The 20,240-nt window shown below is 54.4% G+C and overlaps 1 protein-coding gene across 4 annotated transcripts in view; it reads left to right on the forward strand.

Annotated features, from left to right (window-relative positions):
- Positions 1–20,240, forward strand: part of LOC138579460 (glyceraldehyde-3-phosphate dehydrogenase-like) — a 1,247,463-nt gene that overhangs the window by 811,237 nt on the left and 415,986 nt on the right. For all 4 annotated transcript variants that reach the window (XM_069649792.1, XM_069649794.1, XM_069649793.1 and 1 more), the window contains one exon: positions 20,071–20,154. In XM_069649792.1, coding sequence (XP_069505893.1) covers positions 20,071–20,154 — 84 coding nt within the window. The remainder of the gene's footprint in view (positions 1–20,070; positions 20,155–20,240) is intronic.

Consider the following 20,240-nt stretch of genomic DNA (forward strand, 5'->3'; position numbering starts at 1 on the left):
CTCCCACCACCCCCACCCCCCAGCAGTGCAGGGGCACCCACCACCAGGCCCCCACCCATGTCTCCCACCACCCCCACCCCCCAGCACTATGGGGCACCTGCCAGCAGGCCCCCACCCATGTCCAACTCATGTTCCCCACCACCCCCACCCCCCAGCAGTGCAGGGGCAGCCTCCACCAGGCCCCCACCCATGTCTCCCACCACCCCCACCCCCCAGCACTGTGGGGCACCTGCCAGCAGGCCCCCACCCATGTCCAACTCATGTTCCCCACCACCCCCAGCCCCCAGCACCGTGGGGCACCTTCCAGCAGGCCCCCATCCATGTCCAACTCATGTTCCCCACCACCCCCACCCCCCAGCACTGTGGGGCACCTGCCAGCAGGCCCCACCCATGTCTCCCACCACCCCCCAGCCACCAGGGGCAGCCTCCACCAGGCCCCCACCCATGTCTCCCACCACCCCCACCCCCAAGCAGTGCAGGGGCAGCCTCCACCAGGCCCCCACCCATGTCTCCCACCACCCCCACCCCCCAGCAGTGCAGGGGCAGCCTCTACCAGGCCCCCACCCATGTCTCCCACCACCCCACCCCCCAGCCACCAGGGGGCAGCCTCCACCAGGCCCCCCCACCCATGTCTCCCACCACCCCCACCCCCCAGCAGTGCAGGGGCAGCCTCCACCAGGCCACCACCCATGTCTCCCACCACCCCCACCTCCCAGTACTGTGGGGCACCTGCCAGCAGGCCCCTACCCATGTCCAACTCATGTCTCCCACCACCCCCACCCCCCAGCACTCTGGGGCACCTGCCAGCAGGCCCCCACCCATGTTCAACTCATGTCTCCCACCACCCCCACCCCCCAGCACTGTGGGGCACCTGCCAGCAGGCCCCACCCATGTCCAACGCATGTTCCCCACCACCCCCACCCCCCAGCAGTGCAGGGGCACCCACCACCAGGCCCCCACCCATGTCTCCCAGCACCCCCCCAGTCACCAGGGGCAGCCTCCACCAGGCCCCCACCCATGTCTCCCACCACCCCCACCCCCCAGCACTGTGGGGCACCTGCCAGCAGGCCCCACCCATGTCCAACTCATGTTCCCCACCACCCCCACCCCCCAGCAGTGCAGGGGCAGCCTCCACCAGGCCCCCACCCATGTTTCCCACCACCCCCACCCCCCAGCACTGTGGGGCACCTGCCAGCAGGCCCCCACCCATGTGCAACTCATGTTCCCCAGCCAACATGTCATCACAATCTAGATCCCTGGTCCCTATGGTCAGCCTCCAAATGCAAAACACCCATCCGAGTATTGCATCCACCCACTCATAATTTGCAATTACATCACAGAACACCAATTGCAAGTTCCGAAACAAACACATTTCCCACAAATACACCCAATGGGTGTCAGTGAATCTCAAAACACATATCATGAAATGCATGAAACCAATGAGATACCACACATTGAAGTTCACCAAAAATAATCTGTATTAAAGGAAACATAAATAGAATAAAAAATGAAGAAACAGAAACGTGAATGTTGAAAAGAAGCATGTCCGTCAAAAAAAGCAAAACCAAAAATAAAATTCCAAAGTAATGTCCAAAGTCAATGTCCACAAAACAAAATCCAATGGGAAAAAAAAAAGAAAGCCATTGCTCCATGGTTAAAAAGTGAAAAAAAAATACAATCCAACTGTCAACTATGTACATGGGAACAAGCCAGGGTCCATTATCCCAACAAAATAAAGGAAACCTATCTAACTACACTAACTAATAAAATAAACTATATACAAAAATGTGGCCAATGTCCGAAAGGTCCAAATAAAATAAAAACAAAAATGAAACCTAACACTACCTAGAAACTATGTACAAGGGCAGCGGGCTAGTTTCACGGCTCACTTGTGGATGTTCCGGGCCAGGGCATCATCGAACTCCTCCTCAATGTCCCGCAGGCGGTCCTCCTCCAAGGCCCGAGGGTCCGCAGGGCCATCGACGTCTCCACCTCCAAACCCCTGCGGATTGCCTCGAGGCACTCTGCCCGCCTCAGGGCCCTCCGCATGGAGTTCTCCGCATCTATGGCATGGCCCAACCGTTGCCACACGGAAGACACTCCCTGCCCTGGGTCCTCCTGCCCTCCGGCCGATGCCTGCCCCTCCGATGTCGAAGGCCCCGAGCCTTCATGGCTCCCACCACGTTGCTGCTGCTGCTGTGCCTCTGCCCGTGCACTGCCTCCTGCTGCCTGCACATCCTCCGCCGGCTGGGGTGCAGTCGTAGATGTGGCCACCCCTGCTGGACGTCCGACTCCCGACTGTGGCAGGGATGCCTCCTCCACCAGCCTGGCCGCACCCAGGTGACTGATGGGTGGGAAGATGGCACAGAGGACGACTGGCGCGTAGGGGGTCCAGTTGAGGAGGGGGTCGGAGCAAGCCCCATCAGACGGAGGAATCCGGCCTGGGTGACCTGTCCCCTGTGACGTGACGCGTACAGACGTGCATGGGCATTTCAGAGCGCGTGAAAAACTGCACGTCCCCGTGTAATACGAGGAAAGGGCCCATGCGCGTAAGCGCGCGTGGAAACTGCACATCCGCGTGTAATACGAGGAAAGGGCCCATGCGCGTAAGCGCGCATGGAAAACTGCACGTCCGCGTGTAATACGAGGAAAGGGCCCATGCGCGTAAGCGCGCGTGGAAAACTGCACGTCCGCGTGTAATACGAGGAAAGGGCCCATGCGCGCAAGCGTGCGTGGAAAACTGCACGTCCGCGTGTAATACAAGGAAAGGGCCCATGCACGTCTGTACGCGTCACGTCACAGGGGCGCTTGCGCTTGAGGGGCCTTCTGTCCAATGAAAATGCGTATGCGTGCAGACGCGCTTACGCGCTAAGGGCCTTTCATCGAATTACACGCTGACGTGCAGATTTTTCACGTGCCAAATCACTCCGTATCAAGCTGGCCACGCGTAAGCACACGGAAGACCACGCTCCTGCCCAGAAGGCCGAACTACTGTCCCCCAGAGCCCCGAGCACGCTCCCACCTCCCACCTGCCATCTGCTGCTGCCTGACTGCCTGCTGCCCACGTGTACTGCCATTTGCTGCCTGCACATCAGCCAGGGGTGCTGTTGCTGTGACCACCCCTGCTGGAACCGAAGACTCCCGACTGGGATTCCATCGCTCCACAGCCCAGCCCCAGGACCCAGTTGCCCACCCACTCCTGCCTCTGGGGTTGTCATGTCGGGGCAAACACCATCTGTGACCACGGACAACCCCCGGCCAGAGAGGCAGAGGGGCACCAGCTTCAGTGCCACCGAAGTTGGTGTCCTGGTGGAGCAAGTCCTGGGGCAGTATGATGCCCTCTTCGGAAGTTCCCGCGCCGACAAGGAAGGACGGACTCGGATCTGGACTGACATCGTGACTGCCATCAACGCGGAGGGGGTGGCAGTCGCGACTTACAACATGTCAGGAAGCGCTGGGAGGACTTCAGGTCCAGGACCCTGAACAAGGCCCGGTGCCTCTTGAAGGCAGCGGATGCCAAGGGCCGCCGGGGCCACTTGTCGGAAGAACAGATGAGGGTCCTGGAACGCATATCCCCAGCGCTCCACGTCCAGGTCCTTGAGAAGCAGACCCGTCTGGAGTCGAGCGGTGAGTGTACATGCATCCTGATTGTGAGCAGTGCGTGTGGTGATTATTCAGTAGTGTGCAGGTTGCACATCTGTTTGTATGGGGTTGAGTATGGGTGGGGGTGTACAGGGCCGTGGGGCTGACGCATGCGAGGGCTGTAATGTGTGAGACATGGATGGTGCCTGTGTGTGTAGGCTTGCATGCCAAATGCAGTTGTGTGGGCACACATGTTTGGATGAATGTGTCTGTAAGTAGACATGTCCGTGATGTCACGCATGTATGTTGTTTTTGGCTGCATGTATCAGCACTGTGTACATGTGCATGTGTGTGTATTTGACAAGAGTGCAACAGTGATGCAACATGGATGCATGTGACAGCGGTATGTGGAAGCCTGATTGGCAGATGTGACATGGATGCCCGTCTGAACACTGCGACACTTGGCAGAGGTGTACACATGCATGCAAGTGTGGTGGTGTGTGTACATGTGTGGTGCACTTCCTGTGTTGCATGAGATGTCTGGCTCACCTTTGGCTGCTCATGCTGTTGTATGTGTATGGATGGTGGTGGCAGTTGCGATATGGCTGTGGTATGGCTCATGTGTGCGAGTTATAATGACATGTGTGTTGGGGATTGTGATGACATGTCTGAGGTTTGCCAATGCCACTCATGTACAACTGTCGTGTGTATGTGTCCATTGTACAGTGCCCTGATGCCTGTGTTTTGTTTCTCCTTGTCTGCAGCGTCAACTGATGAAGAGGGCGGAGAAGGTGCTGTGGAGCACAGCGGCGGGGATCCCACCGCCAGCCGGAGACGCAAGGCCCGGCTCCCTTCCCATGTTGTGATCTCATCGGGGAGTGAGGAGTCCGGTGCCGCGTCCCAGGCCGGAGCTGCCGGGGGGAGGTCCAAGAGGCGGAGGTTGGAGTTGGACTCCTCGGCAGCAGAAGGGGCAGCTGGGACCCCACAGGGCCCAACAGGGGAAGATGGCACAGAGTCATCCAGGTTGGTGGGGTGTTTGGTGGAGGAGGAGGCCGTGCAAGCACCAGAGACGGGGTCTGGAGGTGGGGATCCCACTGGTGCTAGTGGTGCAGTGCAGGACCAGGGACAGGAGGCAGCACAGGCCGCCGCGGAGGTGCCTGTGGGCAATCCTGTCCCTGATCCTGTCCCTGCATCATCTTGCACAAGCAGGGATGCCTACGTCCAGACCCGTTTTCAGGCAGGGGCCTGGTCAACTGGCCTTCCTCTGCCTGCGGACGTGGCTATCCAGGTCCGGGTTGAGCCTGTCCTGGCTGGTGTGGCGTTGCGTCAACGGGCCATGCGAGGTGACCTGCAGTCTTTTCATGAAGAGACTGCAAGTCATCTCGAATGGCTCGTTGACCACGTCAGCCTGCTGGGACAGGTCACCCAGGCCGGATTCCTCCGTCTGATGGGGCTTGCTCCGACCCCCTCCTCAACTGGAACCCCTACGCGCCAGTCGTCCTCTGTGCCATCTTCCCACCCATCAGTCACCTGGGTGCCCTGTGGAGCAGCCTCTGACGGTGCGGCCAGGCTGGTGGAGGAGGCATCCCTGCCACAGTCGGGAGTCGGACGTCCAGCAGGGGTGGCCACATCAACGACTGCACCCCAGCCGGCGGAGGATGTGCAGGCAGCAGGAGGCAGTGCACGGGCAGAGGCACAGCAGCAGCAGCAACATGGTGGGAGCCATGAAGGCTCGGGGCCTTCGACATCGGAGGGGCAGGCATCGGCCGGAGGGCAGGAGGACCCAGGACAGAGGGTGTCTTCCGTGTGGCAGCGGTTGGGCCACGCCATAGATGCGGAGCGGCAGCGGGCGGAAGAGGCACGGCTCACAATGGTCAGGGCGGAGAACTCCATGCGGAGGGCCCTGAGGCGGGCCGAGTGCCTCGAGGCAATCCGCAGGGGTTTGGAGGTGGAGACGTCGGCGGCCCTGCGGACCCTCGGGGCCATGGAGGAGGACCGCCTCCGGGACATTGAGGAGGAGTTCGATGATGCCCTGGCCCGGGACATCCACAAGTGAGCTGTGAAACTAGCCCGCTGCCCTTGTACATAGTTTCTAGGTAGTGTTAGGTTTCATTTTTGTTTTTATTTTATTTGGACCTTTCGGACATTGGCCACATTTTTGTATATAGTTAATTTAATTAGTTAGTGTAGTTAGATAGGTTTCCTTTATTTTGTTGGGATGATGGACCCTGGCTTGTTCCCATGTAAATAGTTAGCAGTTGGATTGTATTTTTTTTTCACTTTTTAACCATGGAGCAATGGCTTTCTTTTTTATTTCCCATTGGATTTTGTTTTGTGGACATTGACTTTGGACAACATTACTTTGGAGTTTTATTTTTGGTTTTGCTTTTTTTAACGGACATGCTTCTTTTCATTTTTGTACATTCACGTTTCTGTTTCTTCATTTTTTATTCTATTTATGTTTCCTTTAATACATATTTTATTTGGTGAACTTCAATGTGTGGTATCTCATTGGTTTCATGCCCTTCCTCTGGCTCTTCTGCAGCCACCCCTCCTCTCTCCTTCTCTTCCTTTCCCCTTTTTTCTGCTGACGAGGTTTCAAGACAAGTCCGATCTATGAAAGTCTCATCAAAACAAGTCCACCCCTGTTCCTCCAAAACTATCAAGGACCACATTGACTCCTTGGCTCCTGCCCTTGCTGACTTCTGCAATCGCTCCTTCGCCTCTGGAGTCTTCCCATCCCCTCTCAAGCACTCCCTTGTGCACCCCCTTCTTAAGAAACCCTCTTCCGACCCTTCCTGCCCAGCTAACTATTGCCCAATCTCTATCACTCCCTTCCTGGGCAAGCTCCTGGAGAAACTGGCCATCTCCCAGCTTAATCTCCATGCTGAATGTGTTGGTAGTCTTCATGACCATCAGTCTGGCTTCAGAGCTGCCAGAAGCACGGAAACTGCTCTCCTGAACATCCGTGAGGACCTGCTCTCGAACCTTGACTCTAACATTCCATGTGTTCTCATTTTGCTTGATCTCTCTTCTGCCTTTGATACTGTCAACCATACCATCCTGCTCAACCGTCTCCGTGATAACCTCGGTATCACTGGTCAGGCTCTGACGTGGCTGACCTCTTTCCTCTCAAATCGACCCTCCCAGGTCCAACTGGGGTCTTTCCTCTCTGACATCTTTTTCTCTACCTGTGGTGTCCCCCAGGGATCTAACCTCTCTCCCTCGCTGTTCAACCAGTATCTGGCACCTCTCGCCCACCACATCGCCGCTCTCTGCCCCTACTTTCAGTGCTATGCGGATGATACCCAACTCATTTTCAGGCTACCCTCGGCCTCCTCTTCTCCTTCCCTCATCTCTGACTGTCTTTCTGCTATCCAGGAATGGTGTGCCGCCAACGACCTCTGCCTTAATGCCAGTAAGACTGAGATTCTACTCATCGGCACTCCCACTCTCTCCTTCCTTGCTGCTCTCTGGCCGGCCTCTCTGGGCCCTCTTCCTACTCCTACCTGCAAGGCAAAAAACCTTGGGGTCATCTTCGACCCCACACTCTCCTTCTCTCCTCACATATCCGACGTATCTAAGAAGTCACACTACCAGCTACACCTCCTCAGAGGTATCCTTCCTTTCCTCTCCTTCCCCCAGAAGCTCACTGTCTCTAGAGCCCTGGTTCTCTCTAAGCTGGACTACTGTAACAGCCTCTATCTTAATCTGCCCGCCTCTACTCTCCGCCCTTTGCAACTCATCCAGAACAGGACTGCAAGACTTGTCCTTGGCCTCAAGCCCAGGGACCGTATCTCTCCAGGACTGAAATCACTACACTGGCTCCCAGTGACTGCGAGGATCAAGTTCAAAACCCTCTGCATTGTCCACAAGGCCGTCTGGGGCCTTGGGCCAAAATACCTTCAACTCTCTCTTCCTAAATATCTTCCTTCTCGAGCTCTTCGCTCATCCGCCTCCAACTCCCTCAGGGTCAGCCGCTTCTCCAAACAACGAGTTGGGGGCAGATCTCTTTCCACTGCAGGGGCCTCCCTCTGGAACAGCCTTCCTACCTCCCTGAAACTTGAGGAGAACCACCCCCGGTTCCGGAAGCACCTCAAAACCTTCCTCTTTGCCTCCGCTTTCTCTCCCCCTCTCCCCTGCTAATACTACTGAAACTGCACTGAATCTGCAACTGGGCCATTCACCGTTCTCGGCCCAGCCACTCTCCCCTGCACTGCCTCCACAGCAACCCCTGCACTACGGGACTGTGTCTGTATCCATACAGCCCCCCTTCCCAGCACTTGTCTGCACTTACCTCGCACTTGCCACCAGCTGGCCCTTGTTATTTATCCTGTATGCTGTATGCTAATAACCCTGTACTGCACTTTCCCCTCTCCCTTTCCCCCATGCACTTTTCCCTTCCCCTCTACCCTTGCACTTGCGCGATCTGAATGACACCTGGCCTAGTAAGATCGTTGTCTGTCTCCCCTTGTTCCCCCCCCTGCCTCGTCGCGCCTTGAAACACTTGTGTATAGGCGCGTTACAAATGCCTTATCATATCATATCATATCATGCATTTCATGATATGTGTTTTGAGATTCACTGACACCCATTGGGTGTATGTGAGGGAAATGTGTTTGTTTCGGAACTTTCAATTGGTGTTCTGTGATGTAATTGCAAATTATGACTGGGTGGATGCAATACTCGGGTGGGTGTTTTGCATTTGGAGGCTGACCATAGGGACCAGGGATCTAGATTGTGATGACATGTTGGCTGGGGAACATGAGTTGCACATGGGTGGGGGCCTGCTGGCAGGTGCCCCACAGTGCTGGGGGGTGGGGGTGGTGGGGAGCATGAGTTGGACATGGGTGGGGGCCTGCTGGCAGGTGCCCCACGGTGCTGGGGGTGGGGAGGAACATGAGTTGGACATGGGTGGGGCCTGCTGGTAGGTGCCCCACAGTGCTGGGGGGTGGGGGTGGTGGGGAACATGAGTTGAACATGGGTGGGGGCCTGCTGGCAGGTGCCCCACAGTGCTGGGGGGTGGGGGTGGTGGGGAACATGAGTTGGACATGGGTGGGGGCCTGCTGGCAGGTGGCCCACAGTGCAGGGGGGTGGGGGTGGTGGTGAACATGAGTTGGACATGGGTGGGGGCCAGCTGGCAGGTGCCCCACAGTGCTGGGGGGTGGGGGTGGTAGGGAACATGGTTGGACATGGGTCGGGGCCTGCTGGCAGGTGCCCCACAGTGCTGGGGGGTGGGGGTGGGGGGGAAACATGAGTTGGACATGGGTGGGGCCTGCTGGCAGGTGCCCCACAGTGCTGGAGGGTGGGGGTGGTGGGGAACATGAGTTGGACATGGGTGGGGGCCTGCTGGCAGGTGGCCCACAGTGCTGGGGGGTGGGGGTGGTGGGGAACATGAGTTGGACATGGGTGGGGGCCTGCTGGCAGGTGCCCCACAGTGCTGGGGGGTGGGGGTGGTGGGGAACATGGTTGGACATGGATGGGGGCCTGCTGGCAGGTGCCCCACAGTGCTGGGGGGTGGGGGTGGTGGGGAACATGAGTTGGACATGGGTGGGGGCCTGCTGGCAGGTGCCCCACAGTGCTGGGTGGTGGGGGTGGTGGGAGACATGGGTGGGGGCCTGGTGGAGGCTGCCCCTGCACTGCTGGGGGGTGGGGGTGGTGGGAGACATGGGTGGGGGCCTGGTGGAGGCTGCCCCTGGTGACTGGGGGGGGTGGGGGTGGTGGGAGACATGGGTGGGGGCTTGGTGGTGGGTGCCCCTGGTGGCTGGGGGGTGGGGATGGTGGGAGACATTGCGTGGGGGCCACGTGGTGGGTGCCCCTGCACTGCTGGGGTGTGGGGGTGCTGGGAGACATGGGTGGGGCCTGGTGGAGGCTGCCCCTGCACTGCTGGGGGGTGGGGGGGGGGTGGGGGTGGTGGGAGACATGGGGTGGGGGCCTGCTGGCAGGTGCCCCACAGTGCTGGGGGGTGGGGGTGGTGGGAGACATCGGTGGGGGCCTGGTGGCGGCTGCCCCTGCACTGCTGGGGGGTGGGGGTGGTGGGAGACATGGGTGGGGGCCTGGTGGAGGCTGCCCCTGGTGACTGGGGGGGTGGGGGTGGTGGGAGACATGGGTGGGGGCCTGGTGGAGGCTGCCCCTGCACTGCTGGGGGGTGGGGGTGGTGGGAGACATGGGTGGGGGCCTGGTGGTGGGTGCCCCTGGTGGCTGGGGGGTGGGGGTGGTGGGAGACATGGGTGGGGGCCTGGTGGTGGGTGCCCCTGCACTGCTGGGGGGTGGGGGTGCTGGGAGACATGGGTGGGACCTGGTGGAGGCTGCCCCTGCACTGCTGGGGGGTGGGGGTGGTGGGAGACATGGGTGGAGGCCTGGTGGTGGGTGCCCCTGGTGGCTGGGGGGTGGGGGTGGTGGGAGACATGGGTGGGGGCCTGGTGGAGGCTGCCCCTGCACTGCTGGGGGGTGGGGGTGGTGGGAGACATGGGTGGGGGCCTGGTGGTGGGTGCCCCTGGTGGCTGGGGGGTGGGGGTGGTAGGAGACATGGGTGGGGGCCTGGTGGTGGGTCCCCCTGCACTGCTGGGGGGTGGGGGTGCTGGGAGACATGGGTGTGGCCTGGTGGAGGGTGCCCCTGGTGACTGGGGGTGCAGGGGGACATGCGTTGGTGGGCAGTAGTGCAAGTTGACATGTGGGTTGGCGGGGGGTCATGGCCATGGTGGATGGTGTGCCTGCAGGACATGTGCAGGGTAGGCCCCTGTGGTGTGAGCCACCTGCAGGGGCCGTGGAGGGTGAAGAGGGAACACCTGGGAGGACCCACACGTGCAATTCACGTGTGGTGCTCCCCGCGCACCCCTGTAATACATGTACCCTGATGGAATCGCGTGTGAGACTTCCCCCGCACCCTGAAATACACGTACCCTGCTGACATCGCGTGCGTTACTTCCCCTGCACCCTGAAATACACGTACCCTGCTGATGTCGCGTGTGGAACTTCACGCGCACCCCTGAAATACACGTACCCTGCGGAAATCGCGTGTGTAGCTTCCCCTGCACCCTGAAATACACGTACCTTGCTGATATCGCGTGTGGAACTTCCCGCGCACCCCGAAATACACGTACCCTGATGGAATCGCGTGTGGAACTTCCCGCGCACCCCTGAGATACGCGTACCCTGCTCGCACGGGCACAATCGCGTGTGGAAATTCCCGCGCACCCCTGAAATACACGTACCCTGCTGAAATCGCGTGTGTAACTTCCCCTGCACCCTGAAATACACGTACCCTGCTGATATCGCGTGTGGAACTTCACGCGCACCCCTGAAATATACGTACCCTGCGGAAATCGCGTGTTTAACTTCCCCTGCACCCTGAAATACACGTACCCTGCTGATATCGCGTATGTAACTTCACGCACACCCCGAAATACACGTACCCTGATGGAATCGCGTGTGGAACTTCCCGCGCACCCCTGAGATACGCGTACCCTGCTCGCACGGGCCCAATCGCGTGTGGAAATTCCCGCGCACCCCTGAAATACACGTACCCTGCTGAAATCGCGTGTGTAACTTCCCCTGCACCCTGAAATACACGTACCCTGCTGATATCGCGTGTGGAACTTCACGCGCACCCCTGAAATACACGTACCCTGCGGAAATCGCCTGTGTAACTTCCCCTCCACCCTGAAATACACGTACCCTGCTGATATCGCGTGTGGAACTTCACGCGCACCCCGAAATACACGTACCCTGATGGAATCGCGTGTGGAACTTCCCGCGCACCCCTGAGATACGCGTACCCTGCTCGCACGGGCCCAATCGCGTGTGGAAATTCCCGCGCACCCCTGTAATACACGTACCCTGATGGAATCGCGTGTGGGACTTCCCGCGCACCCCTGAAATACAAGTACCATGATGAAATCGCGTGTGGAACTTCCCCCGCACCCCTGAAATACGCGTACCCTGCTCGCACGTAGCCCGCTTGCTGTGCTGGTACAGGGTTAGCGCAGCCCTTTGCGCTGGATTGGGTATATTGATGGCTTTTCCCTGCGCGAGAGGCATTCTTGGTGGCGTAACTGGCGCTGCTGCAGGGTCGCTGCGCCACTGTGCACCACGGCTGGTTTTGGTGGCTGGAATCCATGAATACGCTGTGCGCGGAAATGGATTTTAGAGCATGCGGCTGGCTCAGGGATTCGCACGCGCACACTGTGCGCCAGCCGCGTGCGCCACTTGTGCGCTGAATTCTATGAATTACCCCCTTAGTGTTTTACGAATGCAACATATTAGTTTAGGTAGTGATCACAGTGACCGGACCCTGACCTGAGTGGAGCACAAGATATTTGACGTCCATCATCTCGTCAGCCACTCAGCCAATCAGAAGGAAGAGATGCCACCCACACCTACAGCACCACACCGCCTGGCCAATCGGGTCCATTTAGTATTTTTTGTTAGTTACTTTAATTGATATATTTCTCCAGCATTGGATCTTTCATGGATTCACATGCTTAGAATATTCCCCGTCGTCAGGCTGGGAATCCCCGGTACATTATATAGACCCTTTCCCGTAGGAAAACTTTTTCGACGCTTATGCGTCCTATCCACCTCGTTTTGTATCATGCGTGCCCGCGCCGTCAGGACGCCATGATATAAATACAGGACCCGCCCCCGCGCTCCCTCAGATTTCAACCGTATTTCAAAGTAGTGGGATCCTCGTGGTTACTACTAGTGGAAATTAGGTTGTTTTTTCTTTCGCTTCGCCGACGTTATATTCTGGAGAATTATGTCCGGAAAAGCGTTATTTCGCCCTTGTGCGACATGTGGACTCAAAAAAGTCTATGAAGGTGATGCCCACATGGATTGTATCTGCTGTCTCCACCCGCACCACACGGCGGATACATGTGAGATATGCCAGGGTTTCTCCCAAAAAACCCTTAAAGACAGAAAAAGAAGGTTGGTCGACTGGCTTAACGATGGAGCGGGTGCCTATCCGGCATCAGAAGTTGGCTCAACGGCCTCCAGGAGCAAGTCGGAACCTCCCTCGAAGAAGGTACGGCCGGTCGACAATCTCCCTGATGACAAGCAAACGGGGAAGCATGCTGGGTCTTCCTCATCACACAAAAAGTCCTCCTCCTCCTCATTATCTAAGGCGGTGAGGCAAGCAACGTCAAAATCCTCCTCAGGGGACCGTCATAGGTCTTCCATGAGTCGGGATTCTTCAGCCGGGAAATCGGCATCGAAATCGGCTTCCAAGTCTAAAGTCTCGGAGCTGGCTACTTGCTCGTCGACACCGGTGTCGTTGACGATGCCTATTACTGTTCAGGCTACAGCGGTGGGGATTCCTTCGTCGGCGTCGACAGCGACTCAGTCTATGGCTTGGCAACCAGAGGTCTACGACCCGGTCCCCCCTGAAGTCTTACTGCAGCCGGACACGGCCTTGTCGGCGCCGTCGGCGGAAGGGGAATGTGACATGGTTTTACAGCCGTCGGATTTGGGCTTACGGCCTTCCACTTCGACGATGACGACGGCGAGTGGGGGTATGGTCCCTCTATCCTCGACGTTGCTGACCCCCCAGACGGTCTTGTCTCTGGATGTACTGAATACGCTGCAGAAGCTCCTACAGCGTCTGGATACGCAGATCCCTCAACCTGGGACCTCATTGTCGCTATTTCCTGTACCTTCCGTCGACGAACAAGCTCAAACAGCCCGCTCGACGACCAAAAGCCCATCGGCCTCCCAGGTGGTGAAGGACCGTCCTCGAGCGCAGGAGGAGGGTGAGCGATCGGAGTCTGATTCTATCCAGGGTGACTCAGGGTCAGATATTTCCCTGTCACCGTCGAGAGACCCAACTTGGAATTCGGATGTGGAGGTAGAGTCTATGAGAAGCCAGGCACAACCGTCTCCTCCGGATGATGTGGGAGCCTTCCACGCCATGATGGGAAAGGCGTGTTCCGAGTTCGGCTTGATTCCTGAGGAACAAAAGAAAGACTGTTTTCTTTTTGATCATATGGGTCAAAGGAGGAAATCGGTTTTTGCCATCCCAATTCTGGACCACGTGTGGCAAGAAGGCCTCAAGACGATGCGCCATCCGTTTTCGGAGCCGGCTATCAAGGGGCGTATTGAGAAAAAGTTTAAAGCTCCGGAGTCCACTCCAAAATGTCTAACGGCACAACCTCTGTCAGACTCCGTGGTGTCGGCGGCAGCGGCTAGGAAGGCTAGAGTACAGCAAAAATGTTCGACCCCACCAGAAAGCGAGGCCAGAAGGCAGGACGCCTTTGGAAAAAAGGTGCTCTCAGTTGGCGCGACGACGGTAAGGGCAGCCAATTCTTTGGCTATCATATCAAGATACGATAGAGAAATGTGGCACAAACTAGCCCCTATCCTGGAACATCTGCCAGAAGAACACCGAAAAGCAGCCATGTTACTTGTACGAGATGGCGAGGAGGCTTCGAACCATGCAATTAACATTGCAGTTGATCTAGCAGAGTCTGGTTTCAAACAGATCAATCATGGCGTAGTGCTTCGTCAAGCCTCCAGAAGACGTGGCTCGGGTTCCTCGTCGACGAAGGACAAGCAAACCGGCAACCAATGACGGCCTTCGGAACGTCCTGGGGGCCGAGTCTCTCATCATATCGACCAATGGAAATGCATCACCACAGATCGATGGGTCCTGGACACGATCCGCATGGGTCATGCGCTACAATTCAAAGACAAACCTCCACGTCTTCCGCCGGTGTTTTTGGCCCAGCCCCACCTTCGAGTCCTACGACAAGAGGTGGAGCTTATGCTAAAAAATGGAGCGATAGAAAAGGTTCCTGTGGCACAGGAAGGAAACGGAGTTTATTCCCGGTTCTTCGTTGTCAAGAAGCCAAATGGAAAATGGAGGCCCATTCTCGACCTGAGGGTACTCAACAAATGGCTAAAGAGCTTAAAATTCAAAATGCTAAAGCTCCAGGAGGTTATCAGGTCGGTGCAACCCAAGGATTTCCTGTCGTCGCTGGACCTTCAAGACGCTTTTTTTCACAACCCAATACGTCCACGACACAGGAGATATTTAAGGTTCGTCGTCGGACGAAAGCATTTCCAGTTCAAGGTCCTCCCGTTCGGTCTCAAGTCCTCCCCCAGGACGTTCACCAAGTGTCTGGCCCCTATAGCGGCCCATTTAAGAAAGGAAGGTCACCACGTCTATCCCTATCTAGACGACTGGCTGGTCAGAGGTTCGTCCACGGAACAAACACGGAACAGTCTGGGGTCCACGTTGTCCCTCCTACAGAAACTGGGCTTCTCGATAAACTTCAGCAAATCCTCCTTAGAGCCTTCGAGGACTTTGGTTTTTCTAGGAGCGGAATTTCATACGCAAACAAACCTTGTGAGACCATCCAGAGAGAGGGTACAGAAATTACAAAGCAAGGCGTCGGAATGGCAATGCGGTACCAAGGTATCGGTGCGCAGATACATGTCCCTGCTAGGAACTATGTCATCCTGCATTCCGTTGATAAACAACTGCCGTCTGTTTATGAGGCCTTGCCAGGAATTTCTAGCGGACCGTTGGGCGCAGAGTCAAGGTCGCTGGTCCGACAGACTGGTCGTCGACGAGCAACTAGTACAAGCACTCGGCTGGTGGAAAGCGTCTTCTCATCTAACGAAAGGAATGCCTCTGGTGGAACCGGAGTTCCAGAAGACGGTGGTGACGGATGCATCGTTGAGCGGATGCGGAGCTCATCTGGATACGTTGCAGGTACAAGGCCGGTGGTCGTTACAAGAATCCTCCCTGCATATCAACCTGCTGGAACTGAGAGCAGTGCGATGGGCTCTAAAATCATTCCTTCCTCAGTTGAGGAACTCGGTGGTGCGTGTCATGACGGACAACACAACTACAATGTTTTACTTGAGGAAGCAAGGAGGGACACGGTCCAAGTCCCTGTCGACGGAGGCACAAAAAATCTGGCATTGGGCACTGCAACACAACATACAAATCTTGGCGTTCCACCTGCCAGGCGTGAGAAATGTAGAGGCCGATGCCCTCAGCAGAGAACTGAACGATGTTCACGAATGGGTGCTGAACGACCAGCAAATACAACATGTATTCAAGAAGTGGGGACATCCCTCCATCGATCTGTTCGCGACGAGGGACAACAGGAAATGCCTGCAGTATGCAAGCAGATGGCCTCAACAGGGCTCTCTGGGGGATGCGTTCTCCTTTCCATGGACGAACAAATTCCTTTACGCATTTCCTCCATTTCCCCTTATCCGGAGGACGTTGCAATGGATCCTCAAGTACCCATGTCGGGTGATTCTGGTGGCCCCGTACTGGGCCAGACAGGTGTGGTTTTCAGACCTACTGCACCTAGCGGCGGCGGAACCGATGAGGTTCCAGAGGACCCCCAACCTTCTGTCTCGACAGGAGGGGGTTGTTTGGCATCACGACCCGGACAGCCTCAAATTGACGGCCTGGCTCCTGACTTCGCTGAATTTGGTCAGCTAACAATTCCGGAGGAATGTCGGCGTATTCTGCAAGCGGCAAGAGCACCTTCCACAAACACCTCATACTCGTACAAATGGAGGAGGTTCTGTCAGTGGTGCTCGGATCAACCAGGTTTGGTTCCGCAGTCGATCAAGCCGGAACAGCTCCTTCCATACTTGCTGTTATTAGCTCAAAAGGGCCTATCGGTATCGTCGATAAAAGTACACCTGGCCGCCATTTCCAGGTTTACACGTCAACGACATTCCACACCTTTATTCAGCGACCGCCTGATTAAACACTTCCTTAAGGGCCTATTTCAGAGTTTTCCTCCAGAGAAGAAATTTCCTCCGGCGTGGAGCCTCAATCTGGTGTTAGCGTCTCTTATGAAACCTCCCTTTGAACCAATGTCATCATCATCTCTAAAGTTTTTGTCGTGGAAGTTGGCCTTCCGGGTCGCCATCACTTCAGCCCGACGTATTTCAGAAATCCAAGCTCTAATGGTAGACCCACCGTACTTACGTTTTTTTCAAGAACAAGGTGGTCCTAGCCACTAACCCACAGTTCATACCGAAAGCTCCGTCAGTGTTCCATAAACACTCTTCTATTGTCTTACCTACGTTTTTTCCAGAACCATGCTCGGGAGCGGAGCGTACGTTACACACACTGGATGTAAAAAGGGCTCTCAAGTTCTATCTTCATCGCACGCAACCTTTCAGAGAAACGAGGCAGTTGTTCGTGGCCTATGGGTTGGGGGCTAAAGGCAAGGCCATTTCAAAGCAAAGACTGTCAAGATGGGTGTCATCTACCATTTCGTACTGCCATTCCAAGGCAGGGAAGCCTCTTCTACGACGGCCAAGAGCTCATTCAACTAGAGCGGCAGCATCGTCGACGGCGCTGTGGTCGGGAGTCCCGCTGGGGGATATCTGCATGGCGGCTACCTGGGCGGCTACACACACCTTTACCCGCCATTACTGCCTGTCGCAACAACATGCCGAAGATACCCGGATGGGACAGGCGGTGCTTCGACACCTATTCCAATAAGGTAAGCCCCGGCTGAGGGGTTATATCCTGTTGCAATTGTGTTTCAATATTGTCTGGTTTTCTAGGCTAATGATTAATGATGTGTACACGACCATAGGGAACGGTCATGGTGAGAAGTATGCGGGTTTGCATGCACGCCTCCTCTTCTAGGGATGGTACTTCTATTTAATCTATTCTAAGCATGTGAATCCATGAAAGATCCAATGCTGGAGAAGGGAATAGTTTCTTACCTGTAACTCCATTTCTCCAGCATTGGTATCTTTCATGGATTCACATGCGCCCTCCTGCCTCCCCTGGACATGCAAACCGGTTCCCCCACTACTTTGGGGGCCGAAATCTGAGGGAGCGCGGGGGCGGGTCCTGTATTTATATCATGGCGTCCTGACGGCGCGGGCACGCATGATACAAAACGAGGTGGATAGGACGCATAAGCGTCGAAAAAGTTTTCCTACGGGAAAGGGTCTATATAATGTACCGGGGATTCCCAGCCTGACGACGGGGAATATTCTAAGCATGTGAATCCATGAAAGATACCAATGCTGGAGAAATGGAGTTACAGGTAAGAAACTATTCCCATATGGGTGATGATGTAAATGAGAGTGGCCATTTTTTGGGTTATTTCCTAGCTGGAAAAATAAACCATCATTTGAACTCTTGCAGCCGGTACTCAGTGCCTCCTTCCCTGACAGGGGTTGTGTTGGTTATTTTATTTTCTCTTACACGTAGTAACCCGGGGAAAGGCACCTACAACACTAATACTTCTTTTCCTTCCCTCCTCTTTTCTTCTCATGGGACCCTTCTACTATTATCTTGTTATCCACTGATCCATATATATTCTAAAAATAAAAAGTGATTACATTATGTTAATGTATGTGATAAACATGTTCAATATGTAAATATAAAACGAATGGAACATAAATGAATGTACTACGATAATGCTCACTTGTTATCACTCTCACCTTTATTCACATATTCACATATAAACTTGTCTGTAAACTTACCATCCTTGAAAAGGACCCTGAGGGGTCGAAACACATGTCGGCTGACCACTTGTAACACAAAATAAACCACACTGAAGTCAAACCATATGTGTAGCTACCAAATCAATCTAATAACCAGCGCGAGGTATCGGGGTACACACTATCTTTATTCCCAAAAAGAGGTGTGGACAGCCTCTCTACCAACCCGTGACCATGCATCTAGACAAATTTAAGCAGCAGTAGCAACGACTAATACAATTAACTTATACAAAAGTATAAAACTAACAGAGTGAAGCACATGTGGAGACTCTGATCAAGTGCCCATCTTTCTTTCCGCACTTAGTTAACAGGATTTGGACTAAGGACTATTTCTTTTGCACTTTGATGAGAACCCTTATCTTTAGTTGGTTAGGCAGGGAACTTTCCTCATAGCGATAGGGTTAGATGTACGTTTTCATCTGTTTTTTTAATACCAACCCTTAAGCATATTAATCCTTAGACTCCGTCTTCTGGTTGTCACAAATCCCGGCCGGCTTTGAGGTACGATGGGGTCTTTTTTGAGGGGGGTTTCCTAAACCATTGCCGCTGCCTCATTGGGTTTAAAATTTTCCCATTTTTCTGCCAAAGCAGATTTTGACGTACCTGACCTCTCTCAGGCAAGGAGTCCATCAAAGGGGAGTGTCTATACCTTCTCGTCTACATCTTAGCAGAAGATGAGGACAAACAATGGAAGTCGCATTTAGAATGCAAGCTTTTTCAATTTTTCTTCGCCCTTTTGTTTGGACCTCTCTGAGGATCTCTCGATCGTCTGAGAGCTCCTATCTTAGGTTTTCTTTTCAATGGGGTAGTACTTGGTGATTGGCATCCGAGAGCTACTTTGAAAAATTGATCTTTTTGATCTTTAGGTGTTATCGATTGCAACAAACCACAATAATTTTGTATTCAGTGTAGAGACACCACATATAAATCCTGTGAGAATCGGTGAGTGACATTTTTGAATCTCAATCCTTCCATCTTTGTAAACCATAAGGTTTCAGGGGTGACATTCTTGTTAACAAGGTGCATAGTTTTAAGTATGTCAGAAATAATTCTAAGATATAAAACAATCATTCAGAGAAGCATGCTGAGCATGTGGAAAACAAAAACTGATGTCATTTAATGCAGTGTGAGCTTCTTATACTGGCACAGAGGTCACACCCAGCCTCAAGGAAGGAGTGTGCAGCACCCCCTGCTGTTGAACAAGGTTCTGATATCAGCTAAAGCAGGAAGAATATAGCTAAGATGAGGAATCTGTGGGAGGAACATCTGTCAGTAAGAAAATTACTGAAGGTAAGAAATCTGTTTTTCTGAAGGAGCTATGTAGGAAATGATGAGTGGCCAATAAATGTGTCTCTCTATTCTGCCGTCCCTTTGCCATGCCGATGTAGGGAAAAGGCAGAGCTGAGGAGAATGGCACCGACGGCTCTGTACATATCTGCCGATGACATTACCTCAACCGAAGGTGCAGCCAGACTGTGATCCTGTCGAGGACAGAGCTGCATGGCCTCAGTTGGTGGTTGAAAAAACTTTCTGGTGCAGACTGCGTCGAGTGGGCATTTCCGCAGATGTGAAATATGTGGGAGGAATTAATGTTTCCACAAGAATGAACATTACCGAAGGTAAGTCATTTATTCTTCGGGATCCGACTCGTATAAAGATATTCGAATGACGAGCTCTATGATGTAGAACCAGGATTACAAGTAAGTATCTTTACTGGATCCATACATTTGCCACAAAAGACTTATTTTCCATAGAAAAGTAACACCTTTCTACTTATGATTCTATGTCTGAAACTAGAAAGTACTTTAAAAAAAGCTGTGTCCTTTCACTAACTTCTCCATATATCACAAGAGGCATAACGGTGTTCTGTAAGGAGTAATAATCTGCTGATGAGAAGAACTGTTTGCGTTTTTATATACTTAGTTTAGTGTGAGTTGCAGGATTGTAGTCTAATATGTCTTTATCATGGAGTTTGTGGTTTCTTTTTAGGCCTCTTATGCTGATATCAAACAGGCAGTGAAGGCTGCTTCAGAGGGGCCCCTGAAAGGTATTCTGGGGTACACTGAAGACAAGGTAAGTTATGTGCCCTCACTTCATTTACATATTATCTCCTTCTGATTTTCATCTGTTTTCCGCATTACAAACGGGCCCTGGCTATT

Source organism: Ambystoma mexicanum, chromosome 3p, assembly GCF_040938575.1.
Source record: "Ambystoma mexicanum isolate Mex_15411 chromosome 3p, UKY_AmexF1_1, whole genome shotgun sequence".
Classification (NCBI taxonomy): domain Eukaryota; kingdom Metazoa; phylum Chordata; class Amphibia; order Caudata; family Ambystomatidae; genus Ambystoma; species Ambystoma mexicanum.